At 44.1% G+C, this 21,552-nt stretch overlaps 2 protein-coding genes across 2 annotated transcripts in view; one reads left to right on the plus strand and one right to left on the minus strand.

Annotated features, from left to right (window-relative positions):
- Positions 1 to 1,528, minus strand: S100A1 (S100 calcium binding protein A1). The gene is made up of 2 exons (XM_007948579.2): positions 1,388 to 1,528; positions 1 to 144 (listed from the first exon to the last, which is right to left on the minus strand). The coding sequence occupies exons 1-2, from the start codon at positions 1,526 to 1,528 to the stop codon at positions 1 to 3; spliced, it is 285 nt and encodes a 94-aa protein (XP_007946770.1).
- A 4,047-nt stretch (positions 1,529 to 5,575) lies between these two features.
- S100A13 (S100 calcium binding protein A13) overlaps positions 5,576 to 21,552 on the plus strand; it is a 26,166-nt gene continuing 10,189 nt past the window's right edge. Inside the window, exon 1 of the mRNA XM_007948580.2 lies at positions 5,576 to 5,728. Coding sequence (XP_007946771.1) covers positions 5,576 to 5,728 — 153 coding nt within the window. The remainder of the gene's footprint in view (positions 5,729 to 21,552) is intronic.

Consider the following 21,552-nt stretch of genomic DNA (forward strand, 5'->3'; position numbering starts at 1 on the left):
TCAACTGTTCTCCCAGAAGAAGTTGTTACAGGCCACAGTGAGAGCAGCCACCAGCACCACATACTCCTGGAAGTCCACCTCTCCGTCTCCGTTCTCATCTAGCTCCTTCATCACCTTGTCCACTGCATCCGCATCCTTCTGGGCCTGCCGAGGGAGGAGAGGGGGAGGCAGGTATGTAAAGAGGACAAGGGCTTAGTACTGAGTCAGGGGTCAGGGGGTAGTTGACTGGAGAGGAGACAGAGATGAACAAGAGGGAGAACTACATCTAATGGGACTCCTCTCCTTCCCTACTCAAAAGTAACAAACACCCATGGACTGGTTGTTAGAGAGTAAGTAAGTTCATTAACAGGGCAGAGAAATAATGTTAACATAAATTACCAACTGTCCAGTGCCTACAATGAGTCAAGCAATGCACTAGGAGTTTACAAGCAACATCTAACAAGGAGGGGTCGCTTTGAGTTGGATCTGACTTGAGGGCAGTGAGTTTGTTGTTGTTGTTTTTTTAATCTTACTTAAATCTAAGAAAAACAATGAGTTAAGTTTCATTATTCCCATTTTAGAAGAAACAAATTGGCAGTCATTGGTTAAGTAACATGCCCAGCCACATAGCTAGAAAGTGGTGGGGTCAGAATTTGAACTCAGAACTAAGCAAACCTCAAAGCCTGTGCACTATCTTCTATGTCTTGAGGCTTCTCCTTTACTCTGTGACCCCTGTTAGCATTTGTAGCCTAGTTATCTGTATCTTTCACTCAGTCAAATTAAACTGCTGAGCATGTTTCATATTCTTTTCTCTCCCAAACTTTTGTTCATGCTGATGCCTCCTTCTAAAATGTCTGCATTTATCCCAGTTATCTCCCAGTGGAAATCCATGGCTCAAGTGTCACCTCTTCAGAGATGCTGGCTCACTACAATCAGGTTAATACTCTCCCATAAACTTTTCTGGAACCTGTTAAGGCTCTGCATATTTCTGGAGTTCATGGTTAACTTTCAAGTGACAGTCTTTCCCTTCTAGACTGTGAGCCTTGTTATTGATGAATCCACACAGGGCCTAGGCAATTAGGGCACTTAGTTGTTGTTGTTGTTGTTATGTGCCATCGAGTCGGCCCCGACTCTTAGCGACCCCTCCTTGGGTTTCTGAGGCAGTATCACTACGGAAGTGGGATTGCCCAACCTTCCTTCCGAGGAGTGGCTGGTGGGTTTGAACTTAGTAGGTACTCAATAAATCAGGGCATTTGGAGTTGACCAGGAAAAGTATCTTTGACAAACCCGGGAGAGATATCTGAGAGAGCTGGGAGATGCTTGGGCTGAACTGGGGGTGGGATGAGGAGATGGCAGGGATGTGCTCACCCCTTCCCCACTCCACCCTGTACCCCCAATCTGTGCTCACATCCAGGAAGCCAGAGAGCTCAGTCTGCAGCAACTCTTTCAGCTCCTTCTTGCTCAGCTTGTACTTGTCCCCCTCCTTGCCCGAGTGGGCGTGGAACACGTTGATGAGGGTCTCCATCGCAGTCTCCAGCTCAGAGCCCATTTCGGCAGCTCACCTACCCCCCAGGATGGAAGTGAGCCTGGGACCAGACCCAAGGCAGCTGGGGTGGGGGTGAGGGGAACTCTGACTGCAGGCCTGGCCTTGGTCCCACAGCCTAAATAGCCATGAGATTGGAGTCCCACGGTTCATTAATTTGCACTGAGATTTTACAATGTAGGGGAAGCCCAAATAGAACTAAATCCCAACCAGACAGAGTCAGGGTTTGGGCATGGAGATAGAGCGGATGGAGCTGGACCAGAATCGTGTAGTAGTGGCTGCAGTGGGTGCTGGCTGCCTGGGCAGAAACTGAAGAGGGTGGGGTAAGCAGGAGTGGTCATAGGATGTGACCAGGCTCTATTTTTACCCTGGGCTTTGCCTGCCCAGCACAGCCAAGCTCTGTTTTTTGGGGGTGGTGGGCTTGGGTGTCTTCCACAACCTTGACTCTACTGCCCACTCCTAGCAAAGAGTCAGTATGGTGCCCTCAGTGAGCCTGCATGGAGGGGTGGCAGCCAGCCTTCCTAGGGGCCCCTTTTGGTCCCTCAACTCCTTTATCTCCTTAATATTGCCCTTTCGGCTCCTCTGCGGTATACTTCCCATTACCTCTAGTTTGGCTCCTTTTACTTCTCTGCAGAATCAGTCCTTCTATCAGGTGAGTGGTGGGAAGGGAGCCTTAACCCCTTATCCCTGGAGCCAGGGCTCCCAGAGAGGGGAGAGGAGATCTGTCAAGGCCTTGTCCCTGCTGCTTTCCATCCCCCTTCCCCAGGCACATCCTAGTCACTGTGTGGACAGTGGGAGCAGGGGAATGGGGCTGGTGTGTGTTGGAGGAGATAAAGGGCGCCATGTGAGAGGTCCTTTGAGTTCAGGGGGCTGGGAGAGAGAAGAATGGAGGGGCCTGTTGAGAGGGCTGGGGTAAGGAGCCTGCCAAGCCAGGGGGCCTCTTTCCCTTGGTCCTGGGACAATCAGCCCCTCCACATTCTCAGGGGGCAGCTCAGATGTCCCAGATCAGGTGTCCCCTATCCTGCCCCAGGCCCGGGGGGCTGGACAATAGGCCCTGATCGGATGACATCTCAACTCTTCAATGGAGCCCTTGTGAGTGTCACCTGAACTCCGGACATGAGAAGTGGTTGTCACAGACACGGGGTAAGGGAGGGGGGGGAGATGGAACCCAAGCTGGGGTTGATGGAGGGGATAAGGGGGTGTGTAAGGGAAGGATTCTGGGGCTTGATTACCTGCCCCACCTGGAGGTTGCCTGGAGCCCTCGAGCACCCTGGGATTTTGTGTGTGTGTGGGCAGTTCTGAGAGGGCCTGGCTGTGGGGTGTGGTGGTGGTGGGGGCAGATGGGAAAACAAAGAGGAAAGAACTTGCAGGGAGAGGTGTCTGGTTGCCTGAGCCAAGAAAGGGGAGGAGGAGAAAGGGGAGGTCATGTGGAGGTAGAGTTGGGGGTGTGTACAATACCAAAGTGCCCCCTCTTCCTGATATCACATCATATATTTCTTCCACCCCCAGACTTCTGTGGGACCTGAACTCTTGACAGGACTGAGGTGGTAGAGACAGGTTAGAGGGGGGCAGACAGAACCAGCTATTCTGTTTGCTCTCTAATCTACTTCTGTAAGGATTTACCACCTGGAATCCAATGGGGGTCCTTATGAGTTGGAATCTGACTAGATGACAGTGACAAGGTGAGGGCTGCGTCCACATCCCTGCACCTGGGAGGTACAGAACTTGACAGAACTTGCAGGGTCTTTGCTGGGAAGCCCTGTTGCCTGGAAGCTCAGTGACTGCCAGGTTCCCCACTGGCTTCCTCATCTATTGAGTTTCCAGATCTCCCTCTGACCTTCCTTTGCTGCTCCCTTCCCAACCTTGTCTCCTCCACCTCTCAAACTGCTGCCACCCTGTCTTATTCCACATCTTCAGTCCTCTACAAGGCCATATTTCCAGACTGCTGGAGCCCTCCCGAAACCCTCTTCCCTTCAAGCTGGCCAGGGCAGGGCCGTAGCCCAGGTGGGGTAGGATACTCACGATTGGCCTGGGCCTGAGGTGGGAGCAGGTTCTGGACAGACAGATGAGCCTGCAAATGTGGCTACTGGATCTGCGTGGGGAGACCTGTCTTCAGTCGTCCTTCCCCCGCGAGCCCCCCCACAAGCGGCTCCACCCCTTCGCAGACACCCAGTGGGGCAAGGAGCCAGGAGCGGACAGAGGCGCCCTCTGTCTCCTGGGCTGGAACAGGCTACCCTGTGTCCTCTTCTCCGGCCTTGGTCACCTCCATCCCCCACCCCTTACTAGGCACCAGCAAGGGGGAGTGGGGCACGGGAAGGAGGCTCTGGGAAGGACACAGATGTCTCACCGCCAGCTTGGCTGGGCGCCCCTGTGGTTGGCTGTACCCCACTGGATAAGGAAAGGGGAGAATCCTTCTGAGGGGATCTTAACCTGGAGCTTCTCCATAGGGTCTCACTGGCCTGGGGGACCTCTGAATGAGTAATGTAGTCCTGGGAATCTGCTTGTGGGGTTTCAGTCTTAGATCCCACTGGGGGATTTCAATCCAGGGGCTCCTCTGTGGGCGTTTCAGCCTCAAACCCCCTTTGTATGTGGAGTCTCAATCAAGTCTGAGGGGGTCTTAGTCTCTGAGGGACCCTCTGGCATTTTTTGTGCATCTCTCACTGCTGATCTTCCTGGATTGCTTTCAATCTGCAGTTGCCTCTCTTCCCTCAACATACACACTCTTGATTTGATAGAGGGGTGTGGTGGGGCAGCGAGCCCCCTGTATTATAAGGAATAGCACCCCTGCTGAGCGGGCTCTGTCTAGGCAACTCCCGGCGGGTTTTCCAGTCCCCTTCCATGTGGGGGCGCTGTAGGGTTGGATTGGGGGGCCCGGAGTTCCAGGCTGATTGCTCAGGGGCGTGGTTGGGCGGTACCCTTTCTTCCAAATCAATGACAGAAATTCGACCTCCGGGCTTGGCCGCGGCTCTCTCCTCCCTCTCTGGGCGCTTTTAAACTTCAGCCCTGCGGCTTCTGCTCGCTGCACCACATCTCCTTGCCCTGGTGAGTTGTGTCCCTCTAACTCTGCAGGGCGGAGCCTAGGGATCCTCTTTCCTCCTCGGGCTCCCAGGTCCCTTACCCAGAGCCAGCTCAGAGATTCAGGAAGTGGTTTGGGAGATCAAGCAGAAGTCCCTGTAGAAAGTGGAGGGGAAAGAGCCGGGTGACTGGGCAAGGCCCTTTCCTCCAGCCCAGCCCCCTTACACTGAGGACTCTGAGTGCCCAAGCCCTCCTCCTTCCCCTTCCTGGGCACAAGGTGTCACCGGAGTCCCGTTGGGGACCCCTGTCCCCGAGACAGGAGAGGGGTGGGTCTATGGGATCCAGAGTTTAGCCCTCAGCCCAGCTGCACCAACACTTGCGCCTGGAGGGCGGGAATGAAGAAGACGGATCTGTCCAGACCGAGCCAGCCTTGACCACAGCTGGGCATTTGCCAGACCCTGGGCTTCTCTGGTGGGAAGAGCGGCCAGAGTGTGTGGGCGGAGTGCAGGCGGGTGGAGACCCAGGTCTCAACACAAACAAGCTTTGGAGACAGACAACCTCATGACCCATTGAGGCTGAGTGAGACTCCAAAGGGACTCTTGGGACTGAAACCCCACAGAGGGCCTGCCAGACTGAGAGAATTCCACAGAGCGATCCCCAGACTGAGAGAAGGCCAAAGGAGGGCCCCTAGACTGAGAGCCTCCCACAGAAGGGATTCCAATCAGAGATACTTTCCCAGAGGGATCTCTAAGATGCAGACACCTCAAAAGGACCCCTGGACTGTGAGACCTAAAGAGGAAAAGGTTTCTGGAACTGAAAGTATCCCTGTCCACCGTGTAAACTGAGATATGGTTGCCTGGTCTCCTGCCCCCTCCTTTTTCTCCATAATTTGCCTCCAGGCAGAAGCCTCAAGTGGCAAAGCCAGGGCAGGGGACTCTGGCTACCCTTAGATCCCTGGGCTCTCTGACTCTCCCTCTCTGTTCCATTGCCTCCTGCAGGTTAGTCCTTAAGGACGTCAGCTTCAGCACCAGGGTCCTAATGGCAGCTGAGCCACTGACTGAGCTGGAGGTGGCCATCGAGACAGTGGTCACCACCTTTTTCACCTTTGCAGGGCGGGAGGGCAAGAAGGGCAGCCTCAGCATCAATGAGTTTAAGGAACTGGTTACCCAGCAGTTGCCTCACCTGCTCAAGGTAGGTGGGGATCTGCAGGACTGAGATTTTGTGAGATGGTTATTTTGGGGCACTGTGTATGTGAGATGATATTGTTGGGTACGATAATGTCACCACAAGTATAATTGTGAGGAAGAGTGCAGCTAACTGCATGTGTAAAGGTTCTGGATTTTCTTGCCTGCTATATGTATGTATAACCAAAAAACAAACAAAAAAGCCCACTGCCACAAGGCAATTCTAACTCATAGGGACCCTGTAGGACAGTTTAGAACTGCCCCGTGAGGTTTTCAAGGCTGTAAATCTTTACTGAAGCAGACTGTCTCATCTTTCTTCCTTGGAGTGGCTGGTGGGTTTAAACCAACGACCTTTTGGTTAGCTGCTGAATAGTATAACTAGGTAACTGAAAAACTATCTGTGCAAGTGGGAGAAGTGGGAGTGTTAAGGGGTTTTGTGCACCCATCACACCATACTGTTGGGTTCCTGTGTCCGGTCTTTGCCTCTCTAGTCTCATTTTCTAACACAGAGCTGGGCCCAGAGCTGGCTTCCAGGAGATTCATAGGCCATCAGAGCTACAAGGAGGTCAAGAGACAACATGCCCCAACCTCCTCACTTCATGTATATGGAAATTAAGGTTCAGTGGTACTAAGGGACTTGTCAAAAACAAAAACATGGCCAGATTCATTGAGTCACAGAATCTAGCAGTGTGGGTGGGGCTTGTACAGAACATTTATGATCACTCTTCATGCACTATGGGAATCCCCTCAACAGTGTGCTTCATGGGGTCATTCCTTTTCTCCTACTAACTGGATGGGGTCAGGACTTCAGTTTCATTGCCTCTGAGTTGGCACATCATTCCAGGTTGCTAAGTTTATTTTACATCCTTTCTGAAAATTCCCAGGCACATAAAAGTGTGTGAATATGGATGTTTTTAAAGACACAGAATAATATCTGAAACTCAGTCTGCTGTCTGCAAAATCCCCTACATCCTCAGACTTCTCAGAGTTTTCGTCTCATCTTCTTACTGGAGATCTGGCTCTCCCCTGAAGGTACAGTATTCCCTGTGGCCTTGTCAAATAGTGGCTGTTTTTCCTTCCACATCCAGCTCCCTCTGGACCTGGAGATGCAGGAGGTGACTTCTTTACTTTTCATTGCTGCTTCCAGGTCTGAGTTCCTCCTTCTTTCTAAGTCCCCTCGTTCTTTGGAAGTTCATATACTACCTCCCACCCCTCTTAGTGTGTTCCTCATAGCTCTTCAGCCTCTGTTTTACTATTCTCTTTCTTATGATTTCTCCTTTCGTTAGTGGCCTCAGTATCCCCACGGACAGCTCATCCAAAACGTTTGAACTTCTTACTTCCAGAGATTCTGCCTTTCCTCTTGTCAGCATCCCATGCCTGTGTTCATACTTTAGACCTTCTCATTACCAAAAAAATTCACCACCTCCAAAATCTTAATTTCAAGGATTCCTTTCTCTAACTACCATGTTCTGACTTTCCAAAGCTATTCCTCAATCTTGTTCTTCCACTCAGCATTTCCTTTCCACCACTGGGACCTCCTAATCGCATGACTCTTGTTTCATCTTTCATCATCATTCCTTGTGCCTCATTTCCCTTCTTACTCAACTCTGGCTGTAAAATCCATCCTTATAATCACTCCTTCGATCTCCTTGCTTCTGTCTCTTTCTGTCCTGCTTGTCTGGCAGCATCCCCGTAACCCATTGCCCTGTCGAGTCTGACTTATGGTGACCACGTGTGTTGTACAAGAGAACTGCTCCATAGGATTTTCTCTGCTATAACCTTTATGGAAGTAGATTGCCAGGCCTTTCTTCTGTGGTGCTGCTGGGTGGGTCTGAATCGCCAACCTTTAGGTTAGTAATCAAGTGCAGACCACTTGTGCCGACATTCACTGATTAAATCCAACATGCTGTGTCAGCACTTGTAGAGCTGAATCTTCCTGGAGAAAAAACACACGGCCATGTTGAACTTGTCTCACTTTAAATATATCATCATAAACCCCAAGGCGACCCTTGGCAATTCTACCACATTTCCTTAGTCACTTCATTTACCAGCTCTTTCAGATGGTTATTTATTTCACAATTTTTCCTCTCTTCTCAGACTCCAGTACCTCCCCCCACATTCTTTCTCTCTCAGTTGATAACTTAACTTCTTAGTTCACTGAGAAAATAGGAGTAATCAGGAAACTTATACATACTCCCTCTCCAAATCTACCACCCGATCAGCATATACTCTGCCACCCTTCCTGTTACCATGAATGATCTGTCACTGCTCCTAAGGCCAACCCCTGCACTGGTGCCCTGGAGCCCACCCTCTCTCACCTGCTTAAAGATTTTCCTCTTGCAATTATTCTTCCTTTCTCTCTTGGATCATCAAATTATTCCTTTCTGCTGGATCATTCTTATCAGCTTACAAAAATGCTATAATATCTTCCATCTTAAAATAATTAAAAATAAAAAAAAAAGAAAGAAAAGAAAACAAAACCTCCCTTGGCCTTATAACCCTGTCCTGTTATGCTTAGTATCTCTGCTCTCCTTAATAGCAAAACTCTTGAAAGGCAGTGAGAGTTATTTATACTTAGTGTCTTCACTTTCTCCTCTCCAGGTACTATCCCCTATTTCCTTTTGAATCCATCTAGTCCGGTGTTTATCCCTACCATACTACTGCCACTGAAACTTCTTTTGTTACTATCATGAAAATAAAAAAAACCAAACTGCCTTTGAGTCCATTCTGACTCATAGTGACCCCCATTGGGTTTCTGAGGCTATAAATCTTTATGGAAATAGATTGCCCCATCCTCCTTCCACAGAGTGCTTGTGGATTTGAACTGCTGACCTACTGGTTAGCAGCCAAATGTCTTACCCACTACTCCACCAGAACTCCTTACTATCATGAATGATTGCCTCACTGCTGAAGGTCGGTTTGTATTCTTTGTTTATATTGTCAAAACATTTCTTCACTTGGTTTTCTAGATACCAGGTGCCCTTGTTTTCCTACTATCCCAATGTCTGCTCCTCCTTAGTCTCCTTGCTTTGCACACTGAATTAAATCTAAGGTCCTTGAGGTACAGTGAGTTACTTGGTATAGCCTTTCTAGCCATAGTCTTTGTAACTCCCACCGGATTACTGGGTGGGACCATGCAAATAAGGTGTGTAGAACTCTGATTTTGGGATTGGTTACTTTTGTCACTCTGCCAGGCTTAAAATGAGCCTTCCTAGAGGCAGAAAAAGAGCTCTGGTGGCCGAAGGCATTTGACTGCTAACCAGAAGGCTGGTGGTTCAGATCCACCAGCCACTTCTTGGAAGGAAGATTGAGCAATCTACTTTCATAGTGATACCACCTCGGAAACCCAAGGAGGGGTCACTATGAGTTGGATCTGACTCAACGACAGTGAGTTTAGTTTGGTTTTTTGGTTTAGAGGCAGAAAGGGAATGTCACTACCATCAAGAGAGAAGAGCTGGAGGGGAAGTAGAGTGCGTCCTTGGGCCCAAGATCCCTGCACTGGACCTCCTTGGCAGAGAGAGACATCCTGGCAGAGAAAGATGCCCTGGCAGAAAGAGACAGTCGCAGTGGAACCACAAGGCACAAGACAGAGTGGCAGGTTTACCTGGCCCACAGAATAAGAAAGCTGAGTGCTCTTAGGCAGAAGTCTTGCTGACGGAGTGGGGTGCGCCTTGGTGTACCTATCAGCAGAGCTAAAAGAACTTTGTAATACTTGTCAAGCAGGGCAGAGGCCAGGCCGAGAGGGCAAGGGCCAGAGAGGCATGTCTGAGGGCACAGCAGAGGGGAGACTGTCCTGATGGAAGAATTGTATCCTAAGCACATTCCTGAATCTGAATTCACTTCGCTAATAAACCCCATAATCATGAGTATTGTCTGTGAGTTCTGTGCGGCCATTGCAATGAATTATTGAACCCAGCAGAGAAGTAGTGAATGCTATAGGAGGAGGCTGGTGTCAAAATTGGTGAAAGGCTGGAGGGTGGTGGCATGTCTGGCTTCATAGGAATAAGCCTTGGGCTGCTGATTGCTGATTGCTGATTCTTCCTCTTCTGAAGTTGGAAGAGGTCAGAAGATGCCGACCCCATGCCCTTTTTGCAGGCCTTCTCCTTCTCCCAGTCTCTGAATGTTGGTGTGCCTATAGGCTCAGTTCTTAGAACTGTTTATTCCTCTACTGTTCTGGTTACCTAGTGCTGCTCTGACAAGAATATATACCACAAATGGGATGGCCTTAACAAACAGGAGTTTATTCTTAAAATTTGGAGGCTTTAAGTCCAAGTTCAAAGTGTCAGGCTCTTGGGGCTGGGTGAAAGCCCCTCAACCTTGGGGTCCAGTTCTGCCTCCTGCTCCTGGCCCACTGAAGCTAGACCCGTTTCTTCACTCAGACCGCTGCTGGCTGCTGAGGCTGAGAGGCCCCAAGGTTGACAAGAAAAAAGGCATAGTCCCAATGTTACCAAACCACACGGCAAGCCATTAACTTAAGTTCATTGTAAGTCCCAAGGTTGGCAGAGCATAGCAGGCTGCTGAGCAGCGACAAGGCTTCACACAGGGTCCAAGCATGCCATAGGCTAGAAACCATTCCCAAAGCTTCTCTTTATATACAGGAAGCAGACCACATCCCAAAGGCAGCTACTCAGCTACTTGTGGTAGATCCTACCATGGAGTTGATTGCCAGCCTCATCATGGGGAATAACTACCACCAGCTGCCCAGCCACTCAATCAGGCCCAGCCAAGTTGACACACAAATACACCGACCACATCTACCTACATTCACTCCCTAGGGGATCCTATGGCTTTAAGCACCATGTATATGCTGATGGTTCCCAGATTTATAGCCCATCTCAGAACTATTTTCTGGGCTCCAGACCCATATGTGCAACTGTCTACCTTGATATCTTCTCTTAGGTGTCTTAGTAGGCATCTCAAACCAAACATATTCAAAGAACCTCATTTCCCACCATATCCCTCTGCTGTTTGCTCCTCTCCTCATCTCAGCAAATGGCTCCATAGTTCACCCATTTACTCTGACTAAAAGCTTTGGATTCTCCTTTGACTATTTCCATACCACACACCATTCAGCAAATCCATCAGCAAATCCTACAGGTTCTATTTTCAAGATACTTGAATCCAATTGTGTCGTTGCAGCAATTCTACCAAATACCCTATTATGATAGCTTTATAAATGATTTCCCTACTTTCACCCTTAGAGCCCTACAGCCAAAGTTTTCTTTTTAAATTATCAATCAGGTCATGTCATTCGTTTTTTCCAAACCCTGGGACTTCTCTTATATGTTGAATAAAATTCCATAATCCACAAGGCCCTATGTAATTGGCCTCTTCTTCTCTCTCATTCCTTGTATTCTTTCCTTTGATACTTCTCCAGCCATATTAGCCTTTTTGCCATTTCTTCAGTGCCAAGCACATTCCCACCTCATGGCTTTTGAGCTTGCTGTTTCTCGGCCCAGAACGCTCATCCTCTAGGTATTTGTTAGCCTTATTCTTCATTTAATTCTGATTTCTGCTTAATGGCAAATCCTTAGAGCTGTCTTCCTTTACCACCAAATCCAGATATCACCTCCCTTCCTCTGTATTCCTTTACCCTGCTTTGTTTTTTCCCAGAACACAACCATCACAACTTGACCTCAATTATACACTCATATGTTTACTAGGAATATAAGCCCCATGAAGGAAAAGAATTTGCTTATTGCTTTATCTCCAGTACTTAGAGCCATGTCCAACTCATTGTAGGTACTTGGTAAGTATTTGCTGAGTGAGTGAATGAATGGATGCATCTTACATGCTGTTCTACAAATATCTTTTTAAAAAAACTAACAATGCATATTGGATATTTTCTACTTTTAAAATAATGATGGCTCTGGTAGCATAGTGGCTAAGACACTTGCCTGCTAACCAGACGGCTGGCAGTTCAAACCCACCAGCCACTCCTCGGAAGGAAGGTTGGGCAATGCTACTTCCGTAGTGATACTGCCTCGGAAACCCAAGGAGGGGTCGCTATGAGTTGGGGCTGACTCGATGGCACATAACAACAGCAACAACAATTCGTGTCACTGCTTTCAAGAGAAATGAAGTCCTAATATATGCTACAGCATGAATGAATCTTGAAGATATCATGCTGAGTGAAATAAGTCAATCACAAAAGATTAAATAGCATGTGATCTCACTAATATGAAGTACCTAGAATAGGTATGCAAAAAGAGCATGGGAACAACATCTTCTGACCTCCTCTAGTCTCAGGAAGGGGAGTCAGAATCACCATTGGTGGCCCAAGGCTTATGCTTTTTTTTTTTCTTTTATTGTGATTTGGCTGAAAGTTGACAGAGCAAATTCACTTTCCATACAGCAGTTCATACACACGTTGTCTCATGACATTGACAGTTTACCCCAGTGCAACATCTCCCCTCCCACTTCCTTCTGATAGTTACCTCTTCCCTGTGTCCATCCCTCCATGCACTCCTGCCCCCTGATCTGTCTCCCTGTGCATTAACAGCTCTTCTTTCTCCCATGATTGTTCTCTCCAAGGAATGTATCTACCTCAGGTACATGTTCAACACTTAAGCCAAGGCTTATTCTTAGGAGGCCAGACATACTACTACCCTCTAACCTTTCTACCAATTCTGACACCAACCATCTCTCCCACAGCACTCACTACTGCTCTGCTAGATTTGATAACATTGCAATGGCCACACACAACTCACTGATGATACTTACGATTATGGGGTTTATTAAGGAAGTAGACAGGTTACAATTCAAGTCGAGGAATGTGCTCAGAATACAGTTCTTCAATCAAGACAGTCTCTCCTTGGCTATGCTCTCAGGCATGCCTTTCTGGCCCCTGGCCTCTTGGCCTGGCCTCTGCCCTGCACAGGCTAGTATTACAGCTCTTTAGCTCTGCCAATACATGTGCTTAGTGCATCCCAGTCTGCCAGCAAGCCTCCTGCCCAAAGGCACTCAGCTTTCTTTCTCCATGGTCTGGCAAGCCCACCACTCTGTCTTGTGCCTTTCTCTTGATTCTGCTGCTACTGTTGCTGCTGTCTCTCTGTCAGTTTCTCTTTTGTTATCTTAGTGCAGGGATCGTAGGTCCAAGGATGCATTCTACTCTTGGCTCTTTTCTGTCTTGATGGTAGTGAGATCACTCTTCCACCTCTGAGAGGGCTCATTTGAAGCCTAGCAGAATGACAAAACTGACCAGTCCCAACATTAGGACTTATTGCCATGGTTCCACCCCATGGAAGTCCCATGCACCTTATTTACATTACTAACAAGCTGTCCAATCCCCATGGAGGGCCATAAACATCTTACATTTACACTTTATCCCAGTCATCTGGTGGGAGTCACAAAGACTGTGGCTAGAAGAGTCATACTAGGTAATTCACTGCACCACAAGGTAACTACATAGAGATCAGAGTTTAACAGTGGTTACCTGGGACTAATAGTCTACACAAATCATGGCCTCATCTACCCTGAGACCAGAAGAACTAGATGGTGCCCAGCTACCACTACTGACTGTTCTGATCAGGGCCACAATAGATGGACTCTGACAGAATGGAAGAAAAATATGGAACATAACCTGAAATGATTAAAATAAAACATAAACAAGACTTACTAGATTAGTTGGGACTGGAAGACTCCCTGAGACTGTTGCTCTGAGATACACTTTAAGCCTTGAACTAAAACTGCCCCTGAAGTCACCTTTTAGCTAACTAACAGATTGGCTCACAAAATAAAGGATATCATCACCCCTAAGGGTTCCTTTAAAAAATCATCTATGTGAGACCAAATGGTCAACAATTAATTTAAAACAAAGATGAGAATGTAAGGGGGTAGGAAAATTAGATTAATAAAACAGCAAGTTGGAAATATTGAGAATGTTTACACGTTGTGAAGAATGTAATCAATGTCACTGAACAGTTTGTTTAGAAATTATTGAATGGGAATCTAAACTGCTGTGTAAAACCTTTACAGAAAACACAATAACATATTAACAAACAAATAAAAACAGTGGTTTACCAGCAGCTGGAGAATAGGAAGTAGGGGAATTGTTGTTTAGAAAGCAATGAGTTATTGTTTAAGGGAATGAAAACTTTGGCAAAGGATATGGGTAATGATTGTGTAACATGACTGATGTAATTGGTCTCATTAAATTCTACATGTGAAAAATGTTGAATTGGAAAATGTTGTGTTATCTATATTTTTACAACAATAGAAAAATACACAAAAGAATAAAAGTCATGTTTCTGTAAGTATTTACATATTTTATAGTTTGTAAGCTAGACCTAGTTCATGCAATGTTTTAAAATTAAGATAAAAATTTTAACATTGTACTTATAAAACTCACATTCAAGGAAAAGAAAATGGTGCACTGTACTCCATTATGTAAATTAACACAAATTTATATAGCCAAACCTACTATTGATTGACATTTCTCTTGTGCCCATTTTTTTCTCTTTTGCAAACCTGTGTTAACATATCTCTGTATACTTGAAGGATAATATCTGTATAGGGTAAATATCAGTAGAAATAATTGGCCCCAAAACATGTTTTTTTTTTCCTTAATTTTTAAGATATTACCAATTTACCTCCCAATATCACCCTTATCCTCAGAAGGAAGATTGGGCAATCTACTTCCGTAGTGATACTGCCTTGGAAACCCAAGGAGGGGTCGTTATGAGTCGGATCTGACTCGATGGCAGTGAGTTTGTTTGTTTGTTTGTTTTTTGATCATCATTAACATTGCACACAAGTGCCTGCCTGTTTTCCATATCCTTGCCCAAACTGGGTTTTATGAAGCTTTTAATGTTTGCTAATCTAATATATGAAAATGGGATCTTTTTCTGATTTACATTTCTTGAATTTTGAATAAAGTGGAACACCACTACTCATCTGTCATTTTGTCATATTGTGGTGGTTGGTATGTTGCTGTGATGTTGCAAGCTATGCCATTAATATTTAAAATACTGGCAGAATCACCCATAGTAGACAGGTTTCAGTGGAGTTTCCAGACTGAGAAAGACTAGGATGAAGGACTGGTGATCTACTTCTAAAAAGGTTGGCCAGTGAAAATCTTATGAATAAGAGTAGAACATTGTCTCACATAGTGCTGGATGATGAGCCCTTCCAGGTAGAAGACACTCAGAATATAACTGGAGAAGAGCTGCCTCCTCAGAGTAGAGTTGACCTTAATGACATGGTTGGAGTAAAGTTTGCAGGACCTTCATTTGCTGATGTGACATGGTTCAAAATGAGAAGAAACAGCTGCAAACATTCAAGTCATCAAAAATGAAATGGGACATATAAAGATCTATATCCTAGGCATTAGTGAGCTGATTTGGTATTAGCCATCAGACAATTATTTGGTCTACTATGCCAGAAATGACAAATTTAAAAGGAATGGCATTGCATTCATCATTGAAAAGAGCATTTCAACATCTATGCTGAGATACAGTGCTGTCAGTGTATTTACATATGACTTGTAATGTTAATATGACTTATTTAATGTGACTATTAATTTGACTATTACTCAAATTTACACACCAACCACTAAAGCCAATGGTAAATAAAATGAAGAATTATACGACCTTCTGCAGTGTGAAATTGATCAAATATGCAATCAAGATGCATTAATAATTATTGGTGAGTGGAATGTGAAAGTTGGAAACAAAGAAAGGTTTGTAATTGGAAAATATAGCCTTGGTTATAGAAATGACACCAGAGATGACATGATAGACTTTTGCAAGACCAGTAACCTACTTGTTGCAGATACCTTTTTTCAACAACATAAATGGTGACTGTACATGTGGACCTTGCCAGATGGAATACACAGGAATCAGATGGCCTACATATGTGGAAAGAGGTGATGGAGAAGCTCAATCTCATCAGTCAGAACAAGGCCAGGAGCTGACTGTGGAACAGACCATCAATTGATCATATGCAAGTTCAGGTTGAAGTTGAAGAAAATTAAAACAAGTCTGTGGGAGCCGAAGTACAACCTTGAGTATATCCCACCAGAGTTTAGAGACCATCTGAAAAATAGATTTGAAACATTAAATGCTAATGAATGAAGACCAGATGATTTGAGAGATGACCTCAAGGACACAATACATGAAGAAAGCAAAAGGCCATTAAAAAGACAGAAAATAAAGAAAAGACTGAAATGGATATCAGAAGAGACTGTGAAAGTTGCTCTTTTTTTTTTTTTTTAAAGAAATTGTGATTTGGGTGAAAATTTACAGAGCAAATTCACTTTCTATACAACAGTTCACATACACTTTGTCTTATGACATTGACTACAATTTGCCCCAATGTAACAGTTCCCCTCCCTCTTCCTCCCTGAAAGTTGCTCTTGAATGTAATAGCTAAAGGGAAAGGAAGAAATGATTAAGCAAAAGAGGAACAGAAGATTTTAAAGAGTGGCTCAAGAAGACAAAGTATTACAATGACATGTGCAAAGACCTGGAGTTAGAAAGCCAAAAGGGAAGAACACATGCAGATTTTTGAAGCTGAAAACAGTTAAGAAGAAAATTCAAGCCTTGAGTTGCAATACTGAAGGATCCTAAGAGCAAAATATTGAATGATGATGTAGAAGGTATCAAAAGAAGATGGAAGGAATACACAGTCACTGTACCAAAGAAATTGGTCAGTGTTCAACCATTTCAGGAGGTAGAATATAATCAAGAACTGACAGTATTGAAGGAAGAAGTCTGCACCAAAAGCATTGGCGAAAAACAAGGCTTCAGGAATTGATGGAATATCCATTGAGATGTTTCACCAAATGATGCAACACTAGCAGCACTCACTTGTTTATGCCAAGAAATTTGGAAGACCTGGCCAACTGACTAGTTGTTTTCATTAGGTGCTGTGGAGTTGGCTCCAATGCATAGTGATCCTCTGTACAACAGAACAAAACACTGTCTGGTTCTGCACCAGCCTCACAATCCTTGCTGTGTTTGAACCCATTGTTGCAGCCACTGTGTCAGTCTCTCATTGAGGGTCTTTCCCTTTTTTGCTGACCTTCTACTTTACCAAGCATAATATCCTTCTCCAGGGGCTGGTCCCTTCTGACAACATGATCAAAGGAGGTGAGACAAAGTCTGGCCATTCTCGCTTTCAAGGAGCATTCCAGCTGCACTTCTTCCAGGACAGATTTGTTCATTCTTCTGGCAGTCCATGGTATTTTCAAATATTCTTCACCAACTTCTGGCAGTCCATGGTATTTTCAAGTATTCTTCACCAACACCACAATACAAAGGCATCCATTCTTTGGTCTTCCTTATCTGTTGTCCAGGTTTCACATGCATATGAGGTGACTGAAAATACCAAGGCTTGGATTAGGTACATCTTAGTCTTCAAAGTGACATTTTTACTTCTTAATACTGTAACAAGATCTTTTGCAGCAGAGTTGCCCAGTACAATACATCATCTGATTTGACTGCTGCTTCCATGGGTGTTGATTGTGGATCCAAGTAAAATGAAATCCCTGACAGCTTCAATCTTTTTTCCACTTATTGTGATGTTGCTTATCAGTCAAATTGTGAGGATTTTTATTTTCTTTATGTTGAGGTGTAATCCATACTGAAGACTGTAGTCTTTGATCTTCATCAGAAAGTTCTTCAAGTCATCTTCATTTTCATCAAGCAAGGTTGTGTCATCTGCATATCACAGGTTGTTAATGGTTCTTCCTCCAGTCCTGATGCTTTTTCAATAGTCCAGTTTCTTGGATTATTTACTCAGCATACAGATTGAGTAAGTATGGTGAAAGGATACAACCCAGATGCACACCCTTCCTGATTTTAAACCACACAGTATTCCCTTGTTCTGTTCGAATGACAGCCTGTTCGAACGATGGTACTGTCTGAACAACTGCCTCTTGGTCTAAGTACAGGTTCCTCATGAGTACAATTAAGTGTTCTGGAATTCCCATTCTTTGCAATATTATCCATAATTTCTTATGATCCACACCGTCATATGCCTTTGCATCATCAATAAAACACAAGTAAACCCTCACACGCACCCCACCAAGCCCCCCAAAATACAAGTAAACATCTTTCTGATATTCTTTGTTTTCAGCCAAGATCTGTCAGACATCAGCAACGCTATCCCTCCTTCCACATTCTCTTCTGAATCCATCTTGAATTTCTGGTAGTTCCCTGTCAATATACGGCTGCAAATGGTTGCAGCAGTTACTGAGTAGATGAGATCTATATTTGTGCCCATTATAAAGAAAGGTAATCCAATGGAATGCAGGAATTATCTAGTAATATCATTAATACTATATGAAATTAAAAATTGGCTGAAGCTAATTGAAAAGTGTTTGCAGCTGTACATCAACAGGAAGCTGCTAGGAATTCAAGATGAATTCACAAAAGGGCATGGAATGAGGGATAACATTGCTGACGTCAGGTGGATCTTGGCTGAAAGCAGAGAACATCAAAGAGATGTTTACCTGTGTTTTATTGGTGATGCAAGGGTGTTTGACTGTGTAGCAAATTATAGATAATGTTGAGAAATAATGAGAATTCCAGAACACTTACTTGTGCTTGTGAGGAACCTGTACATAGACCAAGAAGCAGTCACTTGAACAGAATAAAGGGATACTACATAGTTTAAAATCAGGAAAGGTATGCATCAGGGTTGTATCCTTTCATCATACTTATTTAATCTATATGTTGAGCAAATAATCCAAAAAGTTGGACTATATAAAGAATGTGGCATCAGGATTGGAAGATGACTCATTAACAATTTGCAATAAGTAGATGACACAACCTTGCTTGCTGAAAGCAAAGAGGACTTGAAGCACTTACTGTATGTATTATAGCCTTCAGGTATGGATTACACTTCAACATGAGGAAAACAAAATTCCTCACAATGCAACCAATAAGCAACATCATGATGAATGGAAAAAATATTGAAGTTAAGGATTTTGTTTTACTTGGATTCAACATCAACAGCCATGGAAGCAGCAGTCAAGAAAATCAAACAGCATACTGCATTGGGCAAATCTACTGTAAAAGACCTCTCTGTTGTTGTTGTTGTTGTTATGTGCCGTCAAGTTGGACCCGACTCATAGCGACCCCTCCTTGGGTTTCTGAGGCAGTATCACTACAGAAGTAGATTGCCCAACCTTCCTTCCGAGGAGTGGCTGGTGGGTTTGAACTGCCAGCCTTCTGGTTAGCAATCAAGTGCCTTAGGCACTACACTGCCAGAGCTCCCAAAAGACCTCTTTAAAGTGTGAAAAAGCAAAGGTGTCACTTTGAGGACTAATGTCCATGTGACTCAAGTTATGATATTTTCAGTTGCCTCATATGCATGCCAATGCTAGACAATGAATAAAGAAGACTGAAGAGGAATTGACTTTGAATTGTGGTGTTGGCAAAGAATGTTGAGTATACCATGGACTGCCAGAAGAACAAACAAGTCTGTCTTAAAAGAAGTGCAGCCAGAAGGCTCCTTGGAAGGAAGGATTGCGAGACTATGTCTTAGATATTTTGGACATGTTATCGGGAGGGACCGATATCTGGAGGAGGACATCGTGTTTGGTAAAGTAGAGGGTCAGCGAGAAAGAAGATTGTCAGTGAGATGGATCGACACAGTGGCTGCAACAATGGGCTCAAACACAGCAATGACTGTGAGGATGGTGTAAATCTGGGGAGTGTTTTGTTCTGTTGTATGTAGGTTGGCTGTGAGTCGGAACTGACTTGACAACACCTAACAACAAAGTGGAGCAATAAAAAAAAATTCTTGATCTACATTTCTTTTTCTGTAAACTGCTTGCTTATTTCTTTTTATCAAAAGTTTTTCTTTTTCAGAAAAATGATAAACCTTTATATCAAAGTAAAAGAGAGGACCAGCACAAATATTTAGCAAATACTAAGGCAATAGCAACAAAGGAAGTGATAACACGATTCATAAACAAAATGAGCTCAGCACAGAAAATTGTAAGGAACAAAGAAATTAACACTACGAAAAATCACATAATGACAGCAACAAATTCATACTTGTTGATAATTATATATCTGACAAGAGACTTTTCTCCAAAATTTATAGAAAAGTCCAACACCTCAACTACAAAAAGATTAACAATCCAATTAAAAAATGGGCAGAAGACATGAATAGACACTTCACCAAAGAGGATATTCAGGCAGCCAGCAAATACATGAAGAAATGCTCATGATCATTAGCCATCAGAGAGATGCAAACCAAAACAACGAGATATCATCTCACCCCAGCACTAATGGCAAAATTCAACAAGACAGAAAATAACAAATGCTGGCAAAGCTGTGGAGAGATTGGGACTCTGATACACTGCTGGTGGGACTGTGAGATGATATAACCACTGTGGAAAACAATATGGCGATTCCTTAAAAAGCTGGAATTAGAAATACCATTTGGCCCAGCAATCCCGTTACTAAGTATATATCCTAAAGAAGTGAGAGCCAGGAAAGGAACAGATATATGTACACCTATGTTCATCACAGCACTATTTACAATAGCAAAAAGATGGAAGCAACCTAGGTGTCCATCAACAGAAGAATGGATAACCAAACTATGGTACATACACACAATGGAATACTCTGCAACACTGAAGAATAATGTAGAATCTGCAAAGCACTGCATAACATGGATGAACTTGGAGGACATTATGCTGAGTGAAGGAAGTCAATCACAGAAGGACAGATAGAGTATTAATTCATTATTGTAAAAAGTCAAGGAAAGGTTTATATGTGGATGGAAACTTTCTTTGTTGGTTACTAAGCAAGAGGGGAGGGGAGGGAACACTGCAAAAAAAAAAAAAAGCATTGACCCGTGTCACTTTAGTTTTGTGTATATCACTGTACATAAATTATATTTCAATAAAATGCATTAAAAAAAGTTTTTCATTTTCACACTGATTTGTTACAGCTCTTTATAGAAGAAGGACTTTAGCCTTTTACCTACTATATGTGTTGCAAATATTTCCCCCAATTTGCCTTTTGCACTTTGACTTTGGTTTTGGTAATTTTTGCTGTATTGTTATTGTTGTTCGGTGCCGTTGAGTTGATTCCATATAGAATGTAATAAAAATTTTGTATCGGCAAATCTATCAGATTTTCCTAAATGGCTTCTCATATGGAATGGCTTCTGTGGCTTTTTTTATTTTTTTTTGTCATGCTTAGAGAGGTCTTCCCCTACTTTAACAGATTTTTTTTTTTTTTAAAAGGGAAAAAAAACCCCTCAGATTTTATTATTTAAACTTTCCTACCCATATGAAATAAGGTGCTCTGGTGGAGTAGTGGATAAAGTATTTGGCTGCTAATTGGAAGGTCAGCAGTTCAAACCCACCAACTGCTCTGGGAAAGGAAGGGGCGAACTACTTCTGTAAAGATTTACAGCCTCCGAAACCCATTGGGGGGTCACTATGAGTTGGAATCAACTCAGTGGCAGTGAGTTTGGTTTTGGTTTGAACTGATGTGAAATACTACGTTTATTATCGGTTCGATTCTCTTGTGTATTTTGGGTCTCTTTATTCTGCTTCATTGATCTGTGTATTATTTATCTAGTAACAAGCTGATTTAATTACTGTAGTTTATAATATGCTTTAATACCTGTAGGGTTGGTTCTTTATTTACAGTTTTCAGAATATCACAGGTGAATGCGATGTTTATTTTTCAGGATGAATTTTAGTAATTTTATTAGGTTAAAAGGAATCCTGTAGGGGCTTCCGGCAAGATGGAGGACTAGGCAGAAGGATTGCAAAGACCCTCTTCAACAAAGAAAAGGGAAACCAATTAACACAGACACAGAAGATAATCTTGGACCCCTGAGCCTTGAAGGGAAGGATAC

The sequence above is a fragment of the Orycteropus afer genome, unplaced genomic scaffold, assembly GCF_000298275.1.
Source record: "Orycteropus afer afer isolate SDZICR_OR568_19922 unplaced genomic scaffold, OryAfe1.0 scaffold00217, whole genome shotgun sequence".
NCBI classification, from domain to species: Eukaryota; Metazoa; Chordata; class Mammalia; order Tubulidentata; family Orycteropodidae; genus Orycteropus; species Orycteropus afer.